At 41.6% G+C, this 26,077-nt stretch overlaps 1 protein-coding gene across 1 annotated transcript in view; it reads right to left on the bottom strand.

Annotated features, from left to right (window-relative positions):
- Positions 1-26,077, bottom strand: part of LOC308105501 (SH3 and cysteine-rich domain-containing protein 2-like) — a gene marked incomplete at both ends in the record, with an annotated part of 69,929 nt that overhangs the window by 5,752 nt on the left and 38,100 nt on the right. Inside the window, 5 exons of the mRNA XM_080456265.1 lie at positions 3,586-3,674; positions 6,113-6,168; positions 7,168-7,231; positions 7,636-7,748; positions 11,696-11,780. Coding sequence (XP_080312391.1) covers positions 3,586-3,674; positions 6,113-6,168; positions 7,168-7,231; positions 7,636-7,748; positions 11,696-11,780 — 407 coding nt within the window. The remainder of the gene's footprint in view (positions 1-3,585; positions 3,675-6,112; positions 6,169-7,167; positions 7,232-7,635; positions 7,749-11,695; positions 11,781-26,077) is intronic.

Here is a 26,077-nt window from a genome sequence, read left to right as displayed (position 1 = left end):
GGGTTTAATGTACTGTAATTATATACAGTATCAGTAGTAGTTAGTAGTCTAATGTATACCCTAACCCACACATTTTATTGTGGGATCGCTAAAGCGATCACACTACTGTTATCTTCACCGTTTTTGGGACAGTTTTTTGGCCCCTAACTAGTCCTTCATACTTTTAGCTACAAACTCCGTTCCAACTCTTCAACGTTCGGCCTACTCAGGACATGTCGGCTACCATTTGAATTTTTGAAATAATTTGTACTTTTAGAGATATTTCACTTTTTACTGCTAAAAAAATCCCATTCATTTCAATGGGGAAATTCATACTTTTAGCTAGAAACTCCGTTCCAACTCTATAACGTTCAGCCTACTTAGGACATATTGGCTACCATTTGAATTTTTTTAATAATTTGTACTTTTAGAGATATTTCACTTTTTACTGCTAAAAAAAATCCCATTCATTTCAATGGGGCAATCCTATTTAGCTACAGTGGAGCCTAGCAACTGCTTATTAGACCCTAGCAACACCATATTAGACCATAGCAACCACCTATCATACCCTAGCAACCACCGATTAGACCCTAGCAACCACCTTTCTAACCTAGCAACCACCTGTTTTACCCTAGCAACCACCAATTAGACCCTAGCAACCACCTATTAGAACCTAGCAACCGGCTATCAGACCCTAGCAACCACAGTTTTCCCCTAGAAAACTACATTTTACACTATTCAACACCGACAAACCTTTAGAACCGTAGACCTTTAAAACCTTTAGAACCTTTCAAACCTTTCGAACCTTTAGAACCTTTAGAACCTTTCAAACCTTTCAAACCTTTAGAACCTTTCAAACCTTTCAAACCTTTCAGACCTTTCAAACCTTTCAAACCTTTCGAACCTTTCAAACCTTTCGAACCTTTCAAACCTTTCAAACCTTTAGAACCTTTCAAACCTTTGGAACCTCTTAAACCTTTAGAACCTTTCAAACCTTTCAAACCTTTAGAACCTTTCAAACCTTTAGAACCTTTCAAACCTTTAGAACCTTTCCAACCTTTAGAACCTTTCAAACCTTTCAAACTTTTAGAACTTTAAACCTTTCAAACCTTTAACACTACTAACAATATCAATACCCAATACCATCAACATTCTTAGCGATCCCACACTGTTTCTTCAGGAACAGTACTTTCTAGTTTCTTTTATTATCTTTCTTAGAAAATAGATAGACCACACTGTCACAATTTTCAACTTTATCGTATAAAAAAATTGTTGTAGGGGCTAATGTGTGTCTCTGAAACAGCGCAAAGTTTTGCTGGAAAGTGTTGCAAACCAGTGACCCTGACTTCAGAAAATATGAATGAGGTTGATACGATAGCGGTCAAAGACCGCAATGTTTGTGCCAGGCCGATGCTTGCCTGCAAAATGCAACATGGGAATTGTAGGAACACTGAGACGGACAGCTGTCAGTATGGGCTGTATTGTAAATATTGTTTTAATAGACTTATGAACTGAAATCCACATCAAAAGCATGATAGTGTCTAGCAACGCGCGCACACACACACACACACACACACACACACACACACACACACACACACACACACACACACACACACACACACACACACACACACACACACACACACACACACACACACACACACACACACACACACGGGTGTACGCAAAGGCCTCCCCTGGGTGTACATTATATAATGTGATCAGTTATTGTTGAGGGGGGGTTTAATGTACTGTAATTATATACAGTATCAGTAGTAGTTAGTAGTCTAATGTATACCCTAACCCACACATTTTATTTCTTTTATTATCTTTCTTAGAAAATAGATGGCACTAATCCCACATTCTTACTAAATCTTACTTACTGAAAACAAATTAAAAGATGTCCTTCTAGACTTTCCAAATGCTACCCAACTAATCCCACATTCTCACTAAATCTTACTGGCTGAAAATAAATGAAAGGAAGGATGTCCTTCTAGACTTTCCAAATGTTTCCAAATTGAGGCCATCAAATTCTGACCATGAAACGAGTCACTTTGTGGGCGCTGCGACGCTCAAAACAATGTATCTACAGTTCTACACAGTAGCTGCCTGTTATACAAGATAACGACGCATTGTACGACCATTGTACTACGGAGTATAAGTTTAACTATACAGAATGATAAATCTGACCAAAACTCATGTAGTGTGATCCTGGCTTGAATAGGCTTTATGCACGGCAGCCATATTGAAAAGAAGTTGGGCCCCTTCCCTTACTTCCTTCACAGGTGTCACCAATGATACTAATTAAGGCTCTGTTCCATTCTGGTCAAACAGAGTCAGGGTGCTGATATTGTACACGTTGGCTCACTGGAAACACTCTGCTACACCAGCGGGTCTCAAAGTGTGGTCCAGGGACCCTCATGGTTCCTTAAGGACGTTCCAAATGGCCCCTTTATGGGTGTCTAACTCTGAGAGTGTACAAATGGAACCAAATGGACCCGTAAGGGTCCATTTGGTTCCATTTGTACACTCTCAGAGTTATGGGGGTCCTTGAAATTAAAACGTTTGAGAACCACTGTGCTACATGAAATGGGACAGAGCCTTCATTAGTATCATTGGTAACACCCGTGAAGGAAGTAACCCAATTTCTTTCCAACATGGCTGCTGTGCATAGAGCCGATTGGCTGTGATTGGCCAGTGAGCCCAGTTCCGGAGCACGCTGCCCCCAGTGAATCAACGCACTCCTTCAGCAAGCTCCACCGAAGGAGCCTCCTATCCTCTGCCCCCAACCCTGGGGGCAAATGTATCTTTTGCTGCTATTGATGTTGTGATATGTAATGTATTGTATGTATTGTATGTCTTGATGAGGGGTTTTATATCCTTTTTTTTGGTTATCCTTTTAGCAGAAGGAAAATTCTGTGCTCTAACGCAACTTAGGAATGATCCTATAGGACCCTGTAAAAAGGAATGGACGGATGTAATGTCATCCCAAAAAACGTGACGTCCGTCCGCCCCAATGATATGATTTGAGAAAAACACTTAAAGCTCCATATCTTAGTTTTTTGTGTGAAAACTAGCCATTTTCGACGGGCGATCGCTCTAAAATGGCAGATCACTGTAGAAATGTTATTGTTCCAGTCGATAGACGGGTCCCTAACCCCATCGCCCGGACACATATTTTTTTTTACATCCGGGTCCACGTTGTGGCTTCTGCAGCCGTCTAAAGATCGCCAAGACACGGTAAAAAAACGCTGGCACTCCGAGGATGATTTGGATGCATAGTACCTGGCACTCAATGTGTTAATAAAGTATTCAATCATGCTTCAATCAATTAATCAATCAAAGCACTTCCATGCGGACCGCGAGTGACAGGCACACAGAAGGCTGGTAAAGAGACACACGGGGCTGCAGGACAGCCGGTTAAAAAAAGTTTATGGAGTCTTTGACGGCCCACCGATGCGGCAGGCCGGCCCACCGGGATTTGTTCCAGTATGCCAGATGGCCAGCGCCACACACACACACACGCACACGCACACACGCACACGCACACGCACACGCACACGCACACACACACACAGAGAGGTTGTATAGAGCAGGACTGACTGTAGTTCCAAGTCGTTTTTCTCCTGGGGCAGAAACTTGTAGAGTGCGGCGTAGGTATGGATGGAATGGATCTCCACACGCTTCGATGTCTGAGGACAGAGAGAAGGAGAGAGAGAGATGGGGGGGAGAGACAATTAAGACCAGTGAACTGTATCTTGTGAATTGAAAAGCCTTTTTGAAGGAAAACATAATTTGTGTTATATAGAGTGTTAAGAATTTTATAATATAACAGTGGTCGTGGAGAACTGTTTCAAAGGCTAGAAAGACTGTGTAACGTACAGTACTGTAACTTGTCCAGTCAATATGTTTTTCACTTAGTCTTTTTTTACATCATAAACTATAGAATAGAATACTTTTTATTACATTTTTATTTAATTACATTTTTTTGCAAACCCATTTTTTCACCCAGTGCCAATTGTCTAAGTAATCCTGGGCGCTACACTCCCTATGCCAGCCTAGGGAGAGCCCAGAGCCGAGCTCATGCCTCCTTCAATGCATGAGAGCTAACAAGCCTTTTTATCACCCGACAGGGGGGAGTTTCCCCGGTTAGACGTAGCGCATGGAAGGAACACGTTATTCCAACCAGTTCCTTCCCCTCCATCAGGCGCCCTGGCTGACCAGGGGGAGGCAGTTTAGAGACCAGGATTACTGCATGTTTTTGTGAGTGTACCTACCCTAGGGGACACGGGGAGAACAAACAAACTCCATACAGAGAGGCCCTTTCGCCAACCCCACCTAGGGTATGGGCACTGAAGAATAGAATACTTTTGTCACAAATAGATTTAACCATTTATTGCAACAAATGGAATGCAGTTAAACTTGGCGTTAGTGGCTCCGCTCTTTAAGATGTTCCCTAAATCTTGCTAAGCAGCATGCTAAGAAACATCAGGGAACGCTATGCAAAACCCCCATGCACAGGTATACAAGAGCGGGCCCATAGCAAGATATTTTATCAGATTAACTTGCAAACTTGAATGCATTTTAACATTAAAGCCAAGGAAATTTGAATTCAGTTTAGAGCCATGCAAACGTTGAATTCCAGTTTACTTTAGAGCCAATGCACACGTGAATTTCAGTAATGAGTAAAATGCAAGACCTATAATGCAAGAATGCAAGAACTATAAGGTGGAGGCTGGAGTGGTGGATGCAAGCTTTGCCAGCAGCAGCAGCAGCAGCAGCAGCGGCTGTGTGTGTTTTCCACTTCCTGTCGATTTGATCCAATGAAATCCAATGAAACTGGTCAGATTAAGAAGATTAAGATCAGATGAAATCGACAGGAAGTGGAAAACACACAGCAAGGTGAATTGAAAGGCAGAGAGCCAGTTTAGGAGGGAGCCGTATTTTAAACGGACCGCCTTGATGAGGGAAAGAGCTGTGATTGGTGTGTAGAAAAGCGTGGCTGATTGAAAGCAATCAGCAGGCTGACAGCTGATTACAGCTGAGGCGTATGACTCCTGTGCCCTGCATGAGCTACTGTAACGCAATGCTTAATTCTTTTTGCAACAACCAGAAGCACAGTATTACCCAGTAAAAGTGCCAAAATGGATTAAAAACAAAAAAATATAAAACATACAGCACCCAACCATACAAAAAACACAATCATAAATACTATACAGTTGAGAACTGTTGTTAACTCTTTCAGTGCCAAGAGTATTTTCATAAAGTACTCCCAAACTGCCAGGAATTTGCGTTTTTTTTTATTTTTTAATTTTTCATTCAAATAAATGATCTGATTGGGGTTTTAAACCCATAATACAGTTCTACCAGTAGAGAGCAACAAATCGACACATTGATGATCTCGCTGGCTCACTCGCCCCCTCCCAAACAGGCTCACGTCATATCCGGTCCTAACCGGATGTTGACATTTTTGACAATCGTTGATCAGGCTAAATTACGATGCGATACACGACTACGATGACTGATCGTCACCCAGACCAAAGAGAGTAGACGTGGACCTCTCCGTTCGTTTTTTATACAGTGTGAAAAACCGTGACTTTCCCTATTCTGGCCGAAAATCACCGGAGAAAAACAACGTGACCCGGAAATGAATTTTTTTTTTTACATCCGGCTCCGGGTGAGTCTGAAGGAGTCAGGAAGCGAAAGTGATCATGGAAAAATAATCAGAATAGCGCGACCACAGTCAAAAGTAAAAACTCGGGATTTCTCGTGCTGGCACTGAGGGTACTCGGGAAAAACTCGGGATATGTCGGGGCGTGGCACTGAGAGAGTTAAGCTGTTTACTCAAAAGCTCAGTTCGGTGACAGTCAGTGTGAACGTTATACATCAATATTTGGAGTACAAAATGACAGGCATCATGGGGAAGGCTAAAAAAGAAACACTCGTCTTCACGGCTCATGACTCAGAGTTTTCTTTCACCAGTGGCAGAGGATGAAACATGAGGAGCGTGACAGAGGATAAAAAGGGAGAGAGGGGGATGAGGGGCGAACGAGAGAGAGAGTGAGCGAGAGAGAGAGAGTGAGAAAGAGAGAGAGAGAGAGAGAGAGGGGGGAATGCTGACTATACACACCTTCAGGCTTACCCTGTCCTCCGAATCAGCCTTCTCACTTTCAGGAGGGGTTAGAGCTGGAGATACACAAATACAGAGAGAGAGAGAGAGAGAGAGAGAGAGAGAGAGAGGCGGGGAGGGTTTTGAGAGTTTTCATGACAGAAATGGTGTGAAAGAAAGAGAGTGACGGACAGGAGAGAGAGGGGGAGAGAGAGGGAGGGAGAGAGAGGGAGAGAGAGAGAGTGAGAGACGTCTTATCACTTTGTGATAGGCAAGTCAAAGACAAGGTCACAGAAAGCATTAGCCGCGCACGGATGATTCTGTCTCTTGGGACTGCAGAGAGAAAAGTAGAGAGAGAGAGAGAGAAAGTGCACGCATGCGCATGCACACACACACACACACACACGCACGCACACACGCGCATGCACGCACCCATAGATCTCTCTCTCTTCTCTCTCCCCCTCGCATTAATGAAATACTTTGACATTTTGAATTGCAGTGGGCCGTTTGTCTCCATTGGGCACTCGTCCCATTGTGAGCTTGGGATTTGTCCTTCGTTTTTTTTGTTGCAGGTCCCGCTCTGTTATCTTTGGAACCACTGTGTGCTCTCATTTGCAGTGTTTAATGCCGATACTGGGATGTGTCAGGAAAGCAATAACGGCGGATGTTGTTTACTGTGATTGCGGACACCGAAGTACATTTACTTGAGTAATGTACTGTTTTCTGAGTATCAGTACTTTACTTGAGTATTTGCCATTTTATTCCTCTACATTTCTAGGAAGGGGAAAAGTACATTTATGAATTAAAACTTCCAATTCTGAAATTATTACACCTCTGCTTCTCGTCGAGAAACTATATGCTGTATACAGCACTGTATAGCATTGGTTCTCAAAGTGGGGTCTGCGGACCCTCAGGGTTCCTTGAGGGGGTTCCAAATGGACCTTTATAGGTCTGTAACTCTGAGAGGGTACAAATGGAACCACTGCTATAAGGTATATTGACCAATACTTATCCTGAACTGCTGTTCTAGCTCAGCCAATTACAAGTCAGAGCTACAATGAGAACATTATACTCACTTCCTGGAATGGGTTCCTCTTCAGCTATTGGCTGGCTTTCGAGGCGATCCTCAATTTCTTCTGCCTATACAGCAGAGAAGAAGAGCAGAGATGAAAGTGGAATGATGAAAATGTACAATGTTATAACTTAAGATCTATTTTTGGTCTTTGAAATGGTTTTAAATGATGTGTTTAGAATATGTAAATGGCATACGTAGATGCAACTGGCAGGGGACAATATTTATGTCCCCAAATGAAGTTTCATAGGGTTGGGCTAGGCCCATATAGGGCTGAGGGTAAGGGGATATAGAATGAATATAAGTCAATGCAATGTCCGCAGAAGTTTGCAAAACCAACGTGTGTGTGTGTGTGTGTGTGTGTGTGTGTGTGTGTGTGTGTGTGTGTGTGTGTGTGTGTGTGTGTGTGTGTGTGTGTGTGTGTGTGTGTGTGTGTGTGCGTGCGTGCGCGTGCGTGCGTGGGGGGGTGTACCTCGTGACAAGGTGATTCTGAGATGCTACTGAAGCTAGATCGACTCATCTGAGCCAGCGATGTCCCATAGCGCAATGCCTCGTACACAGGGTCAACACCACCCTTACCTGCCTCTGCACACACGCACGCACACGCACACACACACACACACACACACACACGCACACGCACACGCACAAAGACACAAACAAGGCATGAGGTAATTAAACAGCGTATACATAATGTCCTAAATGACACTCACTACCACGAAATATGCACACAAGTGGGCGTGCACTCCTTTAACGTTAAAATGGTAGTGTTTTTGCCAATTATTTGGGGGGCCCACTTGCGATACCCTCACAGCCCAGCAGTGGTCCCCGGCACGCAGGTTGAGAACCCTGGTGTAAAAATACATATTAGAGGGAAAAGTCTTCATTTTGGGGAAGGACACACCGGCAGGTGAACTGACCGTTGAATAACCCAGAAAAGCACTTACTTAGTGTGGCACCGCTGCAGTTACAGCAGCAACACCTACACTCTTTAAAAAAAGATTTTAACCACTTTAACCATTATTTCATAACCTTCCTTATATAGGCATAGAGGTCGGATCTGTGGCTCTGTATCTGTCAGTGCTTGTCCCTTGTATGCCCACGTGTATGGAGATCGTTGATGTCATCATTATATGCACATATATGGGCATGCCCCCTTCTGTGCCCATATATGGAGCTGACTGATTTGTTTGCATGTTGCCATGACGACACATTGAGGTGAGGCAACACACTCCATATTTGGGCGTAGCTGCATTGGGAACTTTGTATATGGTTATAGCTGTGCCTGCGTGAATCGGTGTCGTTACACATGCATGGCAACGGATTGTGTTACGTGTGATGTCTTAGTGTCAGAACAGAATCTGGTCAACTTATATAAGGCGTTGCACACGTCGAGATGTGCAGCGAGAGAGAGAGAGAAAAAGAGGGAATGAATATGTTGTGCTGGAGGGTGCCCATGAGAGATCTCATGCGTCCAAGAAGGAATAAAGAGTCACACTTGCTTGCTTGTACTGCTGTGCCAGCGGGGGACAAGGTGTACTACTTTGCAGGGAACTATGACAGGAAGAGCCACGACGTGGATGAGATTGTTGTGAGCGTCTTCAACACAGCGACTTTACGCTGGATGAAGTTTCCCCCAGAGACAACTAGAAGAGGAGGAAGATGTCCTGTTAAGGTTCCCTCCACGCGCTGGGGCCACTCAGCTGTACTGATAGAATCTATCGTCTACATCTGGGGCGGTATAGTGAATTGTAACAGAAAACAGTTTTTCAACATCAACTGGGCTATCCTCAAAGAGGACCACTGGGACAATGTTATTTATGCATTTGATGTCGACACCCACAAATGGTTGACTCTCAAGATTTCTGCATTTGTTCCAGAATCGAGGTGCGCACACTCAGCCTGTGTCTTGGGGAAGGTCATGTTTATCTATGGAGGATACAACATGCTGACTGGACGCACTATTGACATCTACAAGTTGGACACCGCCACAATGGTCTGGTCTTTAATTAACACCAGAGGCATTAAGCCACCTGCTTCAGTATATCACTCTACCACAATCATGGAGACAAAGATGTTTGTATTTGGGGGGCAAGGGGACCAGGCGGAATACTACAACAACATCAGTGTGTTTGACACAGAGACCAACAGGTGGCTGAGCACGCCTTCTGCACAGCTTCTTCCAGAAGGACGTATGGCTCATTCAGCCTTTGCCTACAAAGGAGAGCTGTACATATTTGGTGGTTACAGTCCTTCATCCTTTCATGCAGTATGGCAGTACAATGATCTGTGGAAGTTAAATTCCAACACCTTCTCCTGGAAGAAGGTTGAGCCCAAGGGGAAAGGCCAGGATTGGAGTTCTGGTGTGTTCAGTTGCATGGTGAGAGACCGTATCGTCCTCTTTGGAGGATACACAGCCCATGGACGATACAGAAACCATCCACAGCCCATCTTGCAGATCTTAGACTTAAGTCCTACACTGAAGACGTTAAGCAAGCTAGCAGTTATTAATTATGGTCTGCAGCTGTCTTGCCTCCCACATAACATCAGGTGGGAACTGGCAGCCATGACAACAGAAACAGAATCACAGATTAAGACTCTAACATAATAAATATGTGATACTTTTCTGTTGTCATTAATGTGTATTGTCCACAGGATTTTAAACACAGGACTATAAGGAACTGGCAATGACAAGAGTAACGTAAGAAAGAAAGAAAGAAAATAAACAGAGAGTATACCCTCGCCTAAACAAAGTAAGAAACAAGAGCAGGAGACCTGGTTCTGCCAGACCCAGACTTCACATGACGTGTCAGCCAGTGTCTATGCCCAGAATGGAGAGTACAGTGGTTGATGAGCTTTACTTAATTACATACTTGTGACATAATAATTATGTCATGAATAGTTTGTGACGAAAGGGGGACAGACTTTTTTGGCTGGGGCCGGGGGACAAAGTGACCATGCCCATGTATGGACCATGTTCTATGCCCATGTATGGACAGACTTTTTTGGGGGACAGAATTTTTCTTGGCTGGGGCCGGAGGACAAAGTGACAGACTTTTTTTTGGCTGGGGCCGGAGGACAAAGTGACCATGCCCATGTATGGACGAAACAGGTACAAAGCCTCATGTAAGCCCGACCCCTTGGGTCTGGCAAAAAAAGAAAGGAGTTACAGGAGTTCATATGGTGTGATATGAAATTGTCTATGAGATTACCATAAACAAAAATCATCATTATTTAGTTAATATCCCTTGCAAGCGATCAATAACTGTAAAGGATGTTGTATTCCTGGCACAGGTTCAGAGCAGTGTTGACAGTTTGTATTGTGGACATCATGGGTGGGCGAAAAAACTAAAACATATATTTTTTGGTTAGTTAGTAACTAATTACCCTATAAAAAAAAGAAAACGCTGTAGCCCAAACAAACAAACAAACATAAATGACTAAGTAAAGCAATGAAGCAAGAAATATACATTTATTTATACGTATCACAATGAAAACTCACTTTCTTCAAGGGTTTAAGAAAAAGAAAACATTGCATTTTTCTTTCTAACAGGAGGAAGATGTCCTGTTGAGATTCCCTCTATGACCTTTGGCCATACAGCTATGCTGATATCTATCATCTACATCTGGGGGGGACTGACCATGTTACTGTATATAGGTGTAGGTGGGTCCCTATTACCTGGCTAGCTCATACCATTCCCCAGGTACCTCCAAAATATTCCGACACGTATAAACACACAATACAATTTTACTTAAAACACTACACCATGTATATGCACCCTCAATACATATTTACACTGAGCGTACTAAATATACACATCCCACATACATGGTTAAATTCATTACAGTCGACGCCAATCTCCCCTCTATCCACTTCCCACTTGGTATCACCCTCCCGGAACTAATAAATAGGGTGCGTGTTTCTGGTGGGAACTCTTTGAGCCGAACACCACACTGGGAAGGGGGAGAACAGACAGAGGTAACTTTAGACATTAGAGATTCACATTCCCTTTACAATTACTGATGAGGCCTTTCTGTTCATTCATAGGTGTATGATGAGATCGGCACTTCCGCACCTTCAGAGTGAAATACACAGACTGCTCAGCGTCCCCACTGCATCACCCCGAGCTTTATTGAAGTTATGGGGGGGGGCCCCATAACTTCAATAAATGCATTTGTTACAATCGGTGTCTTTATTTACCTATACACTACCTATGCAGAGCTGTGTTTGAATATTAATTAGGTCTAGTAACGGCGACCCGTCGTTACTGCTTATTTTCAGACACACACACAGACACAGACACAGACACAGACACACACACACACACACACACACACACACACACACACACACACACACACACACACACACACACACACACACACACACACACACACACACACACACACACACACACACACACGCACACACACAAACAAACCACACACAAAGTCAACAGTGCACAGTGGTGGATGTCACAGCTATCTGTCACATGGAGATATCCAGCGCGGCTGGAGGTGCTCTCACTCACCTTGGGCAGCAGGCACCTCTGTGACCACCCCCAATGGATCACTGGTCAGCAGAGGAGAGCTGAAGTTGCGCCTAAAGGCCCCCGTCTGTGAGACACACACACACACACGCGCGCACGCACACAATCACGCGTGTAGACATTCAGACACACAGACAGGAAGACGATGGGAGAACAGAGAAGGAACAAAGGAGGAGAAATGTTATTTGAGGCTGAAATGTAAAACCCAACTTCCTCTTTTCGCTTGTTCCTGTCATTGTAAGACAATATAGCCTTCTGGCTTTCCTGGGGGAAGTGTGTGCGTGTGCGTGTGTGTGTGTGTGTGTGTGTGTGGGGGGGTGTGCGTGTGTGTGTGTGCGCGTGTGTGCGTGTGCGTGTGCGTGTGCGTGTGTGTGTGTGTGTGTGTGTGTGTGTGTGTGTGTGTGTGTGTGTGTGTGTGTGTGTGTGTGTGTGTGTGTGTGTGTGTGTGTGTGTGTGTGTGTGTACGATGCTGTCACTGCATGGCAGCTCAGTGCTGGCTAGAGACAGGCTACTGGGCAAGCAGAGAGGTGGAATGCTGTGCTGTAGCATGCTGCTAACTGACGAGTTACTGTGGTTGGGTTGCTTCATTTGCTGTATAAGGGATTGAGTTGGAAAGAAATCAGCATCGTGATATCAATTTGCCAGTATTACGAATATTCATATTATCACTATTATTCACATTATCCCATTTGATCACAAGTTGTAACCTAATGGAAGTAAAGTGACATTTTCTGATGGGATACGTCCATTTTTCAATACTTTATGCTTCTACTCCACTACATCTCAGAATATTGCAAATATTGCGCTTTTTACTCCACTGCAATTATTTGAAAACTTTCTCTACAAGTTACTTTGTACGTTTAGATTGTTATTACGAAACGTACTGCTGCATGTCGTCCTGTGCGTGCACGTTGTGCTCACTTGCAAGTACATTATTCCATGTAGATCCCTCTAAACCAAAGCAGAATATAGGGACAGAACCTTTCATGTCTGTGTCTGTAAGCCTATAATGACTTCCCCAAAATAGGGACTCCAGGTTGAAAGTCGTTAATTATTGTGAAGTTCATAAGGTTGCCAATGTGACACCAGTTTTTTTTGGCAGAGAGGTGAATGTAATAATCCCAACATCGCCAGGCAGACTCTGGCTGGCAATCATCTCCTCTCTCTGCCCTTGATTTCTTGTCATTATCCTATTTAATATATATCAAAAAATACCTAACAACAAGTAATACCATCAGATAAAGATTCCCAATGCAAACAAGGGTTTGTGTTCACTGTGTCCTGGATCTCCTTTTATCCTTTGGAAAAGATGCGTATACAGTAGCAACACAATCTGTGCAGAGGAATTCAAGTAATGGATGACAAGGTACAGTATCTGTCTTTTGATAAAGACAAATCTTTTCATTATTCAGGAACATTATGTATGTTGGTGGCCAAATAACCTTTGAATTACACTTGTCCTTTTTTTAAAAACTCCCAGCCAGGTCCTGAGGTATAATGATTTGTAACCTCTGTACAAACCTTTTGACAGATAGACTAATAGTCCTATTTATCGTAAACAATGTCTTGAAACAATATTCCCCTTTGATGTAGCACTTTCATCTGTATGACTGTAACAGGTTCAATGGTTAGAGGACAGACACTAGCAGAGTTCTGGATCAAGGTTCTCTTTATATTACAGGGTGTTACTTAACCCATTAAGAACCGGGAACGCATCTGTGTATCATTTTTAGATTTCTTTGGGCTATTCAAAAATAGCAGATATAGCCTAAAAAAAGCTTGTAGATCTGCTATTTTTGAAAAGTCGCTAAAATTGAATATATATAAAGCGAATATTTTTTACTCAAATCTTTGCTTCTGGGGGGTCCCTGGAACAACATATTTTGAGTTGGGGGTCCACGGCCAAATACATATAATTTTGGGAGGTCCTTGACATGAAAAACGTTTGAGAACCACTGATTATACTGTAGCAACATACCTTTTTTTCTAAAAACGTATTTTTTTTCCTATTTAGAAGACATTTGCAGAATCCCCCAGAAGCAAAGATTTAAGTTGAAAATGCTCGCTTTAAAAATGCGTATATTCAAAGATTTGCACAAATGTTCATGATTTTAAAAAAAAATGCAGATCTGCAAGCTCATAGCGCGGCACTCGGTGCCGCGCTATGAGCTTGTATATCTGCTATTTTTTTAACAGCCAAAGAAATCTTAAAAATGACACAGATGCTTTCCCCGGTCTAAACGGGTTAAACTCCACTCACGCTGCTTTGCCCTATCAATTTACAACTTAGGCATTTAGCAGATGCTCTTATCCAGAGCGACTTACAAGTGCAAGATCAGAATGTGCAGAGTAAGCACGAACTCTAAATAAACAAGGTAAATCATCAGAGTGCAGAGAGAGCAGTGTGTAGTGCCCAAAAAAACTAGGATCCCACGTAAACGATGAACCTAGCATCTGTCTAAATGTTGTTACGTACAGTATGTGTTGATGTTAACTAGTTCCTAATTGGCCAGGGCAGTGTACTTGGTGTAGTGTTTGATATCCACAATCTTAACATACTCGCAAAACTCTTGCAGACTAATACACTTTCTTGTGAAAAGAGCCCACAACGAGTAGGATATTTTCCTCGTCGCCAAATGTAGTGTTTGATATCCACAATCTTAACATACAAACACACTGAGACATGACTGCCTTTTACTGTCTTTACTTGTGTCCTCTTTTATAATCATCCAACAGCTGTGTGCATGTAATCACATACAATTGTCTTTATCACATACACCTGTGTCTTACATCCTGGTACATGCTCTCCAAATACAATCAGTACACTACACTTGGTCCACACTGTTTCCTCCTCTACACAACCTCTTCGCCGGAAATAGCCGATCTACCTGATCACAGCGCGTCGCAATGCGACTACTTGTGAGCTTGTAGATCGGCTATTTCCGGCGAATGTCCCCCCGAGAATAGGGATGCTATTAGGTTCAAGTGGTTAAAGTTGTATAAAGTTAAATATTTAAAAAAAGTATACAACATAATAGTGATGAATATTCAGGGGTTTACTTCCTTGACCTTGTCCTACTGGCACTGCGCACGTACACGCACGCACGCACACACACGCGTGCAACTTCTACATACCTCACCCCATAGGCACGCCGCACGACATTTCTAATTATTCCCTGCTAGAGTTGAACTAGAGTCTTTTCCTTGTACACTAATGCAAACAAATCTGTCATCACCACAGGCTAAAGTGGACCCGATATTGGTGGGTGACTGTTCAGGGACCCATGAAGGTTTTGGGCATGCTGAAAAATTGCTAAAGTTATTCCAAAGTCAAATAATACTTTAAGGCACACAGAGGGGCTCTGGTGGATTTCGTGATGTAACAATACAGGCTCTAGAGAGAAGTCACTCATGAGGACATCATGATAATATCACTATCTACAGTATACTGTATGTACCCTGGGCCCTGTGTACCCTCTGGTTCCAAAGATACCAACCCTCCACAGTCAGCACTGGTTCATAGGATCACTTGGAACTTTTCCACAGATCTTTTCTCTCAAATGTAATACAGAGTTTGAAGGCAAGACCAAATGCAACACCAAACCAAGATCTAACTCCCATTCCAAACAAAGCTCGATCCTTTCAGAATAGCATGACAGTTATGTGATTCATAGGGCTGTAGTATTAAGTCTTAAGACTTGAGACTGTATCTTGTCTTGGACCAGAGGAAATTAATCACACATGTATATTACTTAATTATTTGAGCAATTTATGCAGGAAAATATTTTTTCTTATTTAATTTTTTTCTCCAAGTACTGCATACTAGTGGGAGTAATCACATATTTTGAACACAGACCATTTTGTAATAGGCCTAATTATCTCATCATCATTTGAGTTGGGCTTCAGAAGGCAGGTAATTATTTTGCCAATTTTGGAACTCCAGGAAGATGTCACTTCATGAAACTATTAACATTAATCCACTCATATGTATTCCACTCATAATAATGACCTTTAAGCTGACAGCATATACCTTTTCTGAACAAGTTCACTGAGGACAAAATTGCTTCATAAAATTGCTCCGCTTTGACTGCAGAACATTAGACCCCGGCCACTGTATACAGCATTGGTTCTCAAAGTGGGGTCCGGGGACCCCCAGGGGTCCTTGGGGGGATACCAGGGGGTCCCCAGCTAAATTTGTTAATAAAGCATCACAATCATTTGAACCCGTTTATCCATATTTTATACTTTGGCTATTCAAAAATAGCAGCCGTGCTATGAGCTTGTAGATCTGCTATTTTTGAAAAATCTTGAAAATGTGTGCAAATCTTTGAACATTTTTAACACAAATCTTTGCTTCTGGGGGTCGCTGGCACAAAACATTTTCAGGTGGGGGTCCGCGGCCACATACATAATCAATTTGGGGGTCCTTGGCACGAAACGCACACAGCACTAGAACGGTCATTTTGCGACCAGGATGTGATTGTGGAAATGCAACAAAGACTTTCTGACCAGTCACCCACAATGTTCACATTTCTGTCTCTGGTCGATGTCCGCCTATCGTCAGAAAGTCCCGGAGGTGCAAGAACTGCCGATACAAACTTCGCCAAAGCGATGTGTTGTTTATTTTCCTCCCCAGTGATGTAATTACGTTCTTATTCCCTGTAGCCGAACTTAGTTTCGGCAAGAAGTATGCTGCAGCTGCAGCATTTATTTGCCATGGCAGAACATCCACACCCACTTTGAGAGAAATGTTGTCTGGAGTAATTATCTTTATACAGGGATTTTCTCTCTTGCCAAACAGTATTACGTCAAGACCGACACCAAAGGGGAGGCGAGACCAATTCAAGATTTCTCTGCCTCCATCCCATAAAGCAGCCCTCTTCTCTGCCTACAAGTACAATTTACATTTAGCAGACGCTCTTATCCAGAGCGACTTGCAATACAAGGTGAATAATCACATAAATAGAATGCGGAGAGAACAGTGTAGTGCGTCAAGAAACTAGGATACCAGGTAAACGATGAACCTATCATGTGTCTAAGCAACATGCTATCTAAATAACAGTATGTACATTGGAACTATAAGATGGATGACTATGAGATAAACAACATGCTATCCAAATCAGTGGTTCTCAAACCTTTTGATGTCGAGGACCCCCAGATGGACACTTAGTAGCCCCCAGACCCCCATTTGAAAAGATATGCCAAGGACCCCCATAAGAGAATACTTTTACGGCTCTAGCAGTGATTTTCAAACATTTTAATTACAAGGACCCCCCGTTTGACATGCATTTTAGGCTACGGACACCCATTTAATGACAGTTCTATCTCTAGGACCCCAATTTATATTGTAAAATCAATGTTAATTTAACTCTGAGAGTGTACAAATGGAACCAAATGGACCCGTATAGGGTCCATTTGGTTCCATTTGTGCACTCTCAGAGTTACAGAACCATAAGGGTCCATTTGGTTCCTAACTATCTATCATTTGGCTGGGGACCCTCTGGAACTCCCTCACGGACCCCAGGGGGTCCCCGGACCCCACTTTGAGAACCACTGATCTAAATAGCATTCTGTACATTGAAACCATAAGATACCAGGTAAACAATGACCCCAGCATCTGTCTAAATATCATTCTTAACGTTTGTGGTAGAGAAAAACTCAAACGAAAGACATGAGAACGAGTGACCGAGATTTATGTATGCATAGTAGCTACTGTATGTCTTTGTCAGTCCCGGGCATAAATCGAGAGAGAAGGTGGAAAGAAGGGAGAGTGAAGTGGCAGTAGGGGGTGAGGTGGAGTCTTCAGACTACTCCATCCATCCATCCATCTAACCAACCGACCAAGTAGCACTCTTCTCTGCATGCATGCCTGCATCCAATCAATCAATCAAAGTTTACTTTATATAGCACGTTTCATACATCAAGCGCAGTTCAATGTGCTTCACAGAATAGGTTTAAAAATAAAGATAAAAAAAACTCCCGGAGGATAACAACAAATAAAAATAAAATAGGAAAACTAAAACTAAAACAAAATGACATGTTTTCTATCGATTAGTCACCCTTGAATTCATGGATATTGTTTCGTTTTTGTCGCATTCCTAAGCCAATAATTTGATGACCAGCGGACTGGCAGGTAGCGGTTCCGGTATAGGAGACACAAAGGAGACTCTTTGTGTCTCTTACCAGAACCGCTGCCGGTCATCAAATTATTGTCTCAGGAATGCGACAAAAACAAAAAAAATATCCATGAATTCAAGTCTCCATGGGGTGACTAATCGATAGACAAAAACTCATTTTGGGGGTGAACTATCCCTTTTCGATTTCTTTTAAAAATGAATCAACTGATTCGGTGACCCGCAGAGCTTCCGGCAGGCTGTTCCAAAGGCTAGGACCATAGTAGCGAAAGGCCGCTTAATCCCCATGCCTTTTTGTGCTATAGCCTCTGGAACACGGATCCACCCATCCATGCAGGCACTCTGTTCTGCCTCCACCCATCCACCCATCCATCCATCCACCCATCCACCCATGCAGCACTGCTCCGTGCCTCCTGGCCATGGATGTATTGCTGCTGGCTGTCCCACAGTGCTGTGACCTTTCCACTGCTGCTGAGAACTGCGGAGTCACTCCATCTGCTCTGGCATGTGTTGAGAACTCATCGCTTTAACCCATTAAAGACCGGGAAAGCGTCTGCGTGTCATTTTAAGATTTCTTTGGGCTATATTAAAAAATAGCAGAGCTACAAGCTCATAGCGCAGCACAGAGTGCCGTGCTATGAGCTTGTAGATCTGCTATTTTTGAAAAGTCGTGAAAATGTCTGCAAATCTTTGATTATATATTTTTTAAAGCGAACATTTTTAACTCTGTTACTGGGGGTCCCTGAAACAAAATATTTTGAGATGGGGTCCACGGCCAAATACGTATATTTTTTGAGAACCACTGATATTATAGCAACCTACGTTTTTTCAAAAAATTACACGAATGCCTTCCCGGTTTTAATGGGTTAAGGAACAATTGGGCTCCCCCTCCTCCTCGCCCTCTCCGTTTACCTTTGTCCTCTACGGGAACCTGATTCCTATTCCTTTATCTAACCGTCTATTTATTTTATGAGTCCACGTGCAGAGTCACCCTGGATAAGAACGTCCACATAAAATGGCTTTAACCCGTGCAATCCGGGAACGCATCTATGAATGTCTTCTAAATCCTAACAGTTTTCTGAAAACCGTATGTTGCTATAATGTCAGTGGTTCTCAAACTGTTTCATGTCAAGCACCCCCAAAATTATATGTATTTGGTCACGGACCCCCATCTCAAAATATTTTGTTCCAGGGACCCCCAGAAGCAAAGATTTGAGTTGACTTTAAAAAATATATATTAAAAGATTTGCACAAACTTTCATGATAAAAAAAAAAAATGCAGATCTATATACTCGGTGCCGCACTATGAGCATGCAGATCTGCTATTTTTGAATAGCCAAAGTAACGTCTATAGCTCAAATCTAAAATGACGGAGATGCGTTCCCGGATTGACTGGGTTAATGTACAGTACAGATGTAAACTGAGACACAGAACGATAGATCATAACACAGTAGCTATAGGTTTACGTATATGCAACGCAATAATGTGATTATTGCCCACTCTGCGTTTTTTTACGCGTTAGTTCATCTAAGCTGTTTAGATGATTATTATGTAGAATGGACAGTTCACTTTAATAACCTTGTTTTTAGGTACGTGTGTGCAGTGGTGGAACAAGCCAACGCGGGGTGGGGTCACCGCTGGTGCTAGCAGCAGCCACAGAGCTCCGCCAAATTCTCTGTATACAGTATATATATTTATTACTTTATTTTATTTTTAAGTCACGGGTGGGCCCCAAATGTCTCTGGGCCCCAACGCAACGGCGTCGCCTGAGTGTGTCTGCGTGGGTCTCTGGTGACGTTCGCCTAGTCAGAAAGTCTCTGAGGTGCAAGAACTGCCGATACAAACTTCGGCAAAGCAACATGTTGTTTATTTTCTCACCAGTGGTGTATTATGTTCTTATTCCCTAGCTAGCCGAACTTAGTTTCGGCAAGAAGTATGTCGACCGGCAATTTTCAACAAAAGTTTTCCTCACAATAACAGAAAACTGAAAATAAACTATAGAGCCCTGAGGGACTCCGGTCAACTACTGTATATGGGGTTTAAAGGGGGATACCACTCCTTTTCAACATTGAACTATGTCTGTAATACACCTTGCTGTTGTGTGGAAAGAAAGAAAAAATCCCCCCCCCTTCTATGTTGCCTAGAACTGGAGAATTGATTGAGGTCATGTGATCAGTGACATACGCATGGTGTACTTTTGGCTCCGCCCTCTAGGCTGCTGCATTCACGAGAATGGGGAATCTCACTTCCAGCTGAAACAGTGCGACTTGTAGTAGTTTATAATGGCAATATGGTTATATATCACATTTCACAAGACATACTTGTAGATAATAGAAATCAATTGACTGAACATGCTCTAACAGTGCCAATGAAATAAAAAAATTATTGCGAACTTTGCCAGATTTTTTTTTTTGTTTTTTCAAAGAAAATAAAAAGTGCTTAGGAAGCGAGATACAGCCTTTTTCAGTTTTAGGTTAAACAAAGAGTGGATGGAGCTGCAAATCTTCAGATAATGATATCTTGGGTTCTGAACACTTTTTTCAAGAAAAAAAAAAAAAAAAAAAATCCAATTTTTTTTTTTTTTTTTTTAAACTCGGGATTTCTCGTTCTGGCACTGAGGGTATAACCCAAAAACTCGGGATAACTCGGGGTCTGGCACTGAGAGAGATAAGTCTTAAAGGGATTGTTGGCAACATTAAGCCTAAATTTGAAAAATATCTATATATATATATTTTGCATTTTTTCCCCTCTATCAGCCACTATATAATGATGCTGGGGTGTTTTCCTGCATTGAAACACAGTCCTCTTTCTGAAATCCGTATTTCCCTACTGTTTATGTATGTGTCGGGCCGTAAATTAACGCACGCATGTGCGCGTCCGTGTCCGTGTGAACTTTTTACTTTCGGTTTGAAAACGCTCTCAAACTTCGTTTTTGAGGCACATAATTTACTTTTCAGATAGCTTTTGGATAGCAATTAGTTGTTTAACTTCATATATGTGGTCAATTTGTCATGAAAGAGCCTATTTAAAAAAAAAATCAGAGAACCGGCAGGGGCGGGCAGTTCCGCGAATTGTATCCGAATAAAGCACCCTATATTCGGCATGGCCCGTTTAGAAGTCTCCTTAACTCTATGGAAGTCCTCCCTGCGTCACCCCCTGGTGGTCGGGGAAACGAACTGCTGGAGTTTTTTTCTTTGTTTATCTCTGAATCGCCTACAATCCCTTTAACTTTATATTCAAGACACACTGTTTCAGCTGGAAGACACTGTGCGTATGTCACTGATTACATGACCTCAATCAATTCTCCAGTTCTAGGCAACATAGATGGGGGGGGGGGCTTTTTCTTATTTACACACAACAGCTCTAAGGTGTATTTGAAAATGAGTGGTATTCTCCTTTAAGTGGTTAAGACATTTGACTAGGGTTAACGTTGTGATTAAGGTTAGACTCTCTAACTAAAGCCACATAATGCAATCAGATTACTTATACACATACACTATAGGCTATAGTATATCGCCTATAGTGATTGCTTGACAATAAAAACATTTTTGGTTCATATAAAAGCCGCTTGTAGGACAGAGAGACAGAGGAACAGAAAGCAGAAAAAGAGGGTGAGAGAGGGTGAAATCTGCCAGTGCACTGATCCAGACCAACTCTACTTCTCCATCATTCATATGCTGCATCCCACTGAGCATGTGGGTTAGATGCCAAACCACACTAATCATCACTGACCTGAATTTAACCCATTAAGGCCTGTGGCCGATTCTACAAAATGTCTTCTCAAATCCCAACAGTTTTTAGAAAAAAAACCTATGTTGCTAAAATATCAGTGGTTCCCAAACTCTTTCATGTCAAGGACACCCAAAATGATATGTATTTGGTTGCGGACCCCCATCTCAGAAGCAAAGATTTGAGTTACAAATGTTTAAAATAAATAAATAATAATAATAATAATATATATATATATATATATATATATATATATATATATATATATATATATAATATAATATATATTCAAAGATTTGCACACATTTTCTAAAATAGCAGATTTACAAGCTCATAGCGCGGCACTCGGTGCCGCACTATGAGCTTGTATATCTGCTATTTTTGAATAGCCAAAGTATAAGATATGGATAAAGGACCCCCTGGGGAGCCCCTGGTACCCCCCCAATGACCACTGGTGGTCCCCGGACCACTGGTTGAGAACCACTGCCCTAATCAACGCTGCCCTGAATTTAATGAGGCAGCCAAAAAATTTAGCCAAATACCTTCCGGTCACAAAACTGGACAGCCTCACAAGTGCCCCTCGCCTGAGCTTAGTTCAGCACTTTTTGGTAATTAGCTGTTTCAAAGGACATGCAAAGTGAAAACGGCAATAAGTGGAGCTTTGATTCTACTTTGAATGTACAAATGTACCGAAATAGACCTTTATGGTTCCATTTGGGTTGGGAGTTGCAAATGGACGGTGGTGGAAAAAGTACTCAAATGTTTTACTTGAGTAAAAGTATCAATACTGCAATGTAGAAGTACTCTGTTAAAAGAAAAAGTACGGAATTCTAAATTTACTTGAGAAAAAGCACACAAGTATTGGTATCAAAATGTACTTAAAGTACTAAAAGTAAAAGTACTAAAATGTTTGAAAATAGCAGATCTACAAGCTTGTAGATCGGCTATTTTCAAACAGCCTATGTATAACATAGGGCTAAAGCGGTTAATGTATGTTTTATAATGTAATCATTTGTATCTAAAAAGTAACTAGTAACTAAAGTTTTCAAATAATTGTAGTGGAGTAAAAGTACAATATTTGCTGTTTGCCTCTGAGATGTAGTGGAGTAGAAGTAAAAGTATTGGAATTTGGAAATACTCAAGTAAAGTACTTATGTAAATGTACTTAGTTACTTTCCACCACTGCAAATGGAAAAAAATTAACACTGCATAGAAAAGTGTGACACTGCATCTCTCAGCATTCTTTATTTCTTTTTTATTCAATTATGGAACCTATGTGCCATAGAGCTCTTGGTCTCCATAACCTTGATGAAATTGTCTGTCAGGAACTTTAATCTACAAGATCTACGAGACTCGCAATAAGGCTGGCTATATCATTCACTGTGAAATTATGTGCCTGTCACTCAAGAGTGATGCAAGATTCAAAAGGGTTTATTAGTCACTCACTCATATACGGGTACAAGCAGTGAAATGTTTGGTGTGACAGGACAGGCTCCGTGCTGTGCTAACAACAGCAACACAATAACAACAAACTAATAAAGATAATACTGGTGTATATGAGATTTTTTTTTTAAATCAAGTTTTTCAAGAGTAAAACTAAATAGTATAATAAATGAAGTTGGCAATGGGTACAGTTAAAAACCACTAGCAACATTGGGAAATATACAGAATATCATTGTTGCTGTTAGCAGCAGCGGCTATTCAGTGCCAAAACAGCAGCGGCAGTAGGGCTGTCACGATCACCAATTTAAGTTGACGATTACGGTCACTCAAATAATTGCGATTAACGATTTAATTGTGTGTTTGGCATTGAACAAATTGGAGCATACGAATACACATGTTATTTCTGTTAGCCTTTTTGGCTTCGTAATAAAAAAATTGCACATGGCAGATATGACAAATAATTAAATATACAAAGAAAGTATTGACATATTTAATAATTTAAATGTAAAAATAGCAGAAATAGCTGATCTACAAGCTTACAACGCGTCACGAAGTGGCGCGTTGTAAGCTGGTAGATCAGCTATTTATTCCGACATAAGATCATCCTTGCCTCATTTCTGTTGCGATTGTAAACATTTGTACCCATGTTGGACTACGATGGCCTTCTACATACCATAATTATCATGGTACATGCATCAGTGTCTTTGTGTGTTAGACACGGCTTGTCATGCCTCTGTGAGGTTCAAATTGTAAACTCCTCACTCGCTCACCACTGAGTCTTATTATGCAAACAGTTTCTGGACATTCTGGCACCTCAGGCGTGATTGGCAATGTGAAGTGGCGTACATACGTGTGTTCCACGCTTCATGTCCTATTTATTTGTGATCGCCAAGGGGAGGGGGGGATGTGTTTTATAATTGTCCCACTGAGTAGTAGAAACGCCTCTGCAAAACCTGAGACCAGAGATGCTTTTATGCTTAATGCACGTGTCATTTGTTCTTTTAATCATAAACCAGGCACCCTATGCCTGCTCTGGCCACCCTTATAACGTGGTACAACTTCATCTACGAGGCTATTCTTATTTTGCCTCCATCCTACCTATATGTGTTTATAAAAGTACTGAGCACTAGGCTTTATGTTGCCAGAACTTCTTTATGCTTTCTGTTCCAAACGCTCCATACTGTACAGAGACAGCAAAAAGGCACTTTCTGCAACCTCTGCCTGGAATGTGTTGAGAAATGATTTAAAAGTTGCTGAATTAATCTTGCTAAATGCTTTTAAAATGAATTAGAACGCAAAGACCTGCAGCCAGGGTCTTTTGGATGTCATTGTTTAAATGAACGTTATACTCGCCAATATTGCAATTTGCTCTGCGTTTACTGTAAGTTTACTGTGTATTTTTTATCTTCCTGGAACTACTAAATTATTTGTTAGTATTTGTGCTGCTGCCTCTCTTGGCCAGGTCTCTTTGAAAAAGCTAATCTTAATCTCAAAGGGCTTTTTTTTCTCTCCTTGTTAAATAAAAGGGAAAGGGAGCATTTTCTGGGAAATTGCTTTAAAAGCTTCACCTAGCTGATGGCTGCTCAGATGGCTTTTGGTGTTAGGGGTTCATGTGTCTTGCTCAGGGACACTTCGACATGTGTATTGGCAGTGGTGTAAAGTACTTTTACTCAAGTACTGTACTTAAGTACAATTTTGAGGTACTTTTACTTTACTGGAGTTCCAATTTTCAATACTTTTACTTTTACTCCACTACATCTCTGAGGACAATATTGTACTTTTACTCCACTACAATCATTTGATAACTTTAGTTACTAGTTACTTTGCAGATATAAATATATTACATTATAAAACATATCCACTTTAGCCCTATTTTATACCTAGGCTATTTTCAAACATTTAGTACTTTTACTTTTGGTACTTAAAGTACATTTTGATACAAATACTTTTTACGAATTCGTATTACGAAATACGATTTTTTTTAATTCAGGACTTTTACTTGTAACAGAGTATTTCTATATTGCAGTATTGGTACTATTACTTAAGTAAAAAATGTGAGTACTTTTTCCACCACTGGGTGAGTTGGAGGTCATACTGGCCCCACCCGCCCCCATGAAAAAAAGCTAATACCATAAATAAATAAACGCTCAAAGAGTTAAACTAACACTTGGGATTTTACTGTGTACCATCAAATAAAGCCCAGACGCCTTTACAGATAATTACAGTAATGGCGTATTCATAAACAAATAACGCCAGTGTGCTTCAGTAAGCCACCAAATTGAAATTATGAGCTCAGCAGTAACAACACAGGATCCAAGGCAAACGTCCACAGAGATCTTATTTGCATCTGTTTAGGCTTTTTCATAAACAGAAACTATTCTCACTGTGGTCCACAGAGAAGCAATCCTGAACCATTTGGTTATAAAGATGTAGCGTCAAATGTGTGTGTTCTCACGTCCAGACAATAAAATCCTCAGTGGAAGGACCCCGGGTTAATAAACCTTATATGACTTAATACATTATAATTGCCCTCTATAACAAAACAAATAATAATTTAAATACTTTTACTCAAGGGGGACAACGCCCGTCGCAAGTTGATGATGACATTTGTCCTTGTGTGGTCCAGCCCTATGGAATGCATGGAATGCACGTGCTAATAAAAACATACTTACATTTTTATTTTGATCCTCATATATTCCATAGGGCTGGACCACGACCACACATGGACAAATGACATCATCAACTTGCGACAGGAATTGTCCCCCTTGAGTAAAAGATGAACTATTTCTAAAATAAATAATATTTAAGGTGTTTTAATTTTTTTATTTTAGTTATAGAGTGCAAATCTTTTTTAAAGATATTTTTGGGGGCTTTTGTATGCCTTTACTGATAGGACATTAAGCTGACAGGAAATGGGGAGAGAGACGGGGGGAGACACACAGCAAAGGTCGCCGGGTTCGGGTATCGAACCCGCGACACGCTGTCAAGCTGGATTACCAGCATACGTGGTATGCGCCTGGACCGCTAGGCCAGCGGGCGCCCCTATAAAGATTATAAT

This window comes from Gymnoscopelus braueri (genome assembly GCF_963280865.1).
Source record: "Gymnoscopelus braueri genome assembly, chromosome: 17".
Classification (NCBI taxonomy): Eukaryota; Metazoa; Chordata; class Actinopteri; order Myctophiformes; family Myctophidae; genus Gymnoscopelus; species Gymnoscopelus braueri.
The sequence above is the reverse complement of the archived record's forward strand: the minus strand, read 5'-3'. Positions and strand labels throughout refer to the sequence as shown.